This window comes from Triticum aestivum, chromosome 3B, assembly GCF_018294505.1.
Source record: "Triticum aestivum cultivar Chinese Spring chromosome 3B, IWGSC CS RefSeq v2.1, whole genome shotgun sequence".
In the NCBI taxonomy this organism is placed as follows: domain Eukaryota; kingdom Viridiplantae; phylum Streptophyta; class Magnoliopsida; order Poales; family Poaceae; genus Triticum; species Triticum aestivum.
Window position 1 is genome coordinate 271,982,407 of NC_057801.1, and position 2,152 is coordinate 271,984,558.

At 62.9% G+C, this 2,152-nt stretch overlaps 1 protein-coding gene across 1 annotated transcript; it reads left to right on the top strand.

Annotated features, from left to right (window-relative positions):
* Positions 1-202: 202 nt before the first annotated feature.
* LOC543220 (embryonic protein DC-8) lies at positions 203-1,796 on the top strand. The gene is made up of 2 exons (XM_044488665.1): positions 203-1,156; positions 1,258-1,796. Exons 1-2 carry the CDS (start codon positions 333-335, stop codon positions 1,658-1,660), a joined length of 1,227 nt encoding a protein of 408 aa, XP_044344600.1. The 5' UTR covers positions 203-332; the 3' UTR covers positions 1,661-1,796.
* The last annotated feature ends 356 nt before the right edge of the window (positions 1,797-2,152 follow it).

Here is a 2,152-nt window from a genome sequence, read left to right on the forward strand (position 1 = left end):
TATCCCTTTTGGCATGCACATGTCGGCATGTATACAACCGAGAACGCCACGAAGCCGCGCAAGCGTACGTGTCCGCCGCTCTCACACGCGTCGCGCCGCGCGCCGCTCGCGGGTCACCGGCCGCCACCGCTCTCACGCCCGCGCCCTTCCAGACCGCTCTCACCCGTCGCCACCTTTTATTAAGCTCGCTCGCCGTCGTGCTTCTTCACTCGCACAGCGAAGAACAGGGCACCTCTGACCGAACATAGCAGTATAGCATCTCCCCACGCTCTCACGCATCACCACAGCTACAGTATCAAGATCACTAGTAGATCAATTAGCCAGGTATAGCTATGGCATCCGAGCAGAGTCGCCGCGAGGAGCGCGCGCAGGCCGCGGCGCAGAAGGCGGCCGACGAGCTCGCCGCGGCCAGGCGGGACATGCGCGAGCCCAGCAGCCCAGGACGGCGGACCGGCATCTTCGGCACCGTGCAGGAGAGCGCGCGCTCCCTGATGGGCGCCGTCCGCGACACCTTCTCCGGCGGCGTCCGGGACACAACCACGGCCCACGACAGCCACTCCAGCGGCGCCATGGGGACCGCGGGGGAGAAACTCGATGAGTACGGGAGCTACGCATCCCAGAAGGCCGAGGAAGGGAAGGAGGGCGCGAGTGAGATGGCGGACGCCGCTGCGGGGAAGACCAAGGATGCGGCCGCGGAGAAGACGAGGGAGATGGCGGACGCCGCCGCGGGGAAGACCAAGGAGACCAAGGACGCGGCGGTGGAGAAGACGAGGGAGATGGCGGACACCGCCGCGACGAAGGCCGCGGAGACCAAGGACGCGGCCGCAGAGAAGGCGAGCGGCGCGGGGGAGATGGTGACGGAGAAGGCGAGGAGTGCCAAGGACGCGGCGGCTGACAAGGCGAGTGGAGCGGCGGAGACGGTGACGGAGAAGGCGAAGGGCGCCAAGGACGCAGCCTTGGATACAGCGGAGGGCGCCAAGGAGTACATGGTGGACAAGAAGGAGGACGCCCGGCGAGCGCTCGCCGGCTCGGCCAAGGATAGCAAGGGCGAGACAAACGAGTCGGCGTGGCAACAGGGCCAGGACGTGCGGCGGCGGGCGGCGGAGAAGGCCGAGGAGGCTCGTCAGCGAACGCACCAACCGCCGGAGGAGGAGAGGTAAAAGCACCGTTGCCACCAGCCGCGCCGTGGTTCAAGAATCAAGGTGCGAAGGCTTCAATAGTAAGTTGATTGAACGTGTCATTCTGTTGAATCTGCAGGTCGAAGTCGGCAACGGAGAACATCTTGGGGTCGGCGCAGGGGTTGACGGAGGCGTTCAAGGAGAAGATGACGATGCCGACGGACGTGATCGAGCGGAAGCTCGCTGAGAGGAAGGGGACGCCGACGGACGCGGGCAGGGGCGAGGCACTGAACGCGGACGACGTGATGCTGCGCGTCAAGGAGGCCGACCAGATGACCGGGACAGGGTTTAACGACGTCGGCAAGATGGGCGAGGAGGGCACCGGCATGAAGGCGGCACTGAGGGCCGACGACGAGGAGGACGTGATGCTGCGGGTGAAGGCGGCGGACCAGATGACGGGGCAGGCGTTCAACGACGTCGGCCCGATGGGAGAGGAGGGCACGGGATGGGGTCCGGCGTTGAGGGCGCGGAAGGACGCCTGAGAGCGTTAGACACGTGCATGCACTCCTGTTGCGTGTCAGCGTTTTGTGTGACACTTTGTAGTAGTACAAGCTACTCCTATAGCAAATGAATAAATTATGCCCGGCAACTTTTTATTAATAAATCACTAACTTTACCTGTAATCCTTTGTGAGAAATGTTATAATTCCTTCTAGAATGAAATTGGGCTTCCCTGTGAAATGAGGCAGGGAACAGAGCGGGAGTGCTGAGTTGAGAAGCTAGCGTTTTAAGGGTCTAAAAATGATCCTTTGTGCATTTTTACGGGTTAAAAAACAGGGGTAAAGATTAGAGCCCTCAAACCCAACCCTTATAACGGAATATTCTCATGAACGACGCGCGGGGGTCGACGGGGTGGCCGCCGGCGACGGGGCGACTAGCGGCGGCGGGAGGTCGACGGGGTGGCCGCCGGCGACGGGGCGACTAGCGGCGGCGGGAGGTCGACGGGGTGGGCGCGAGAGTTAGGAGGATTTTTCC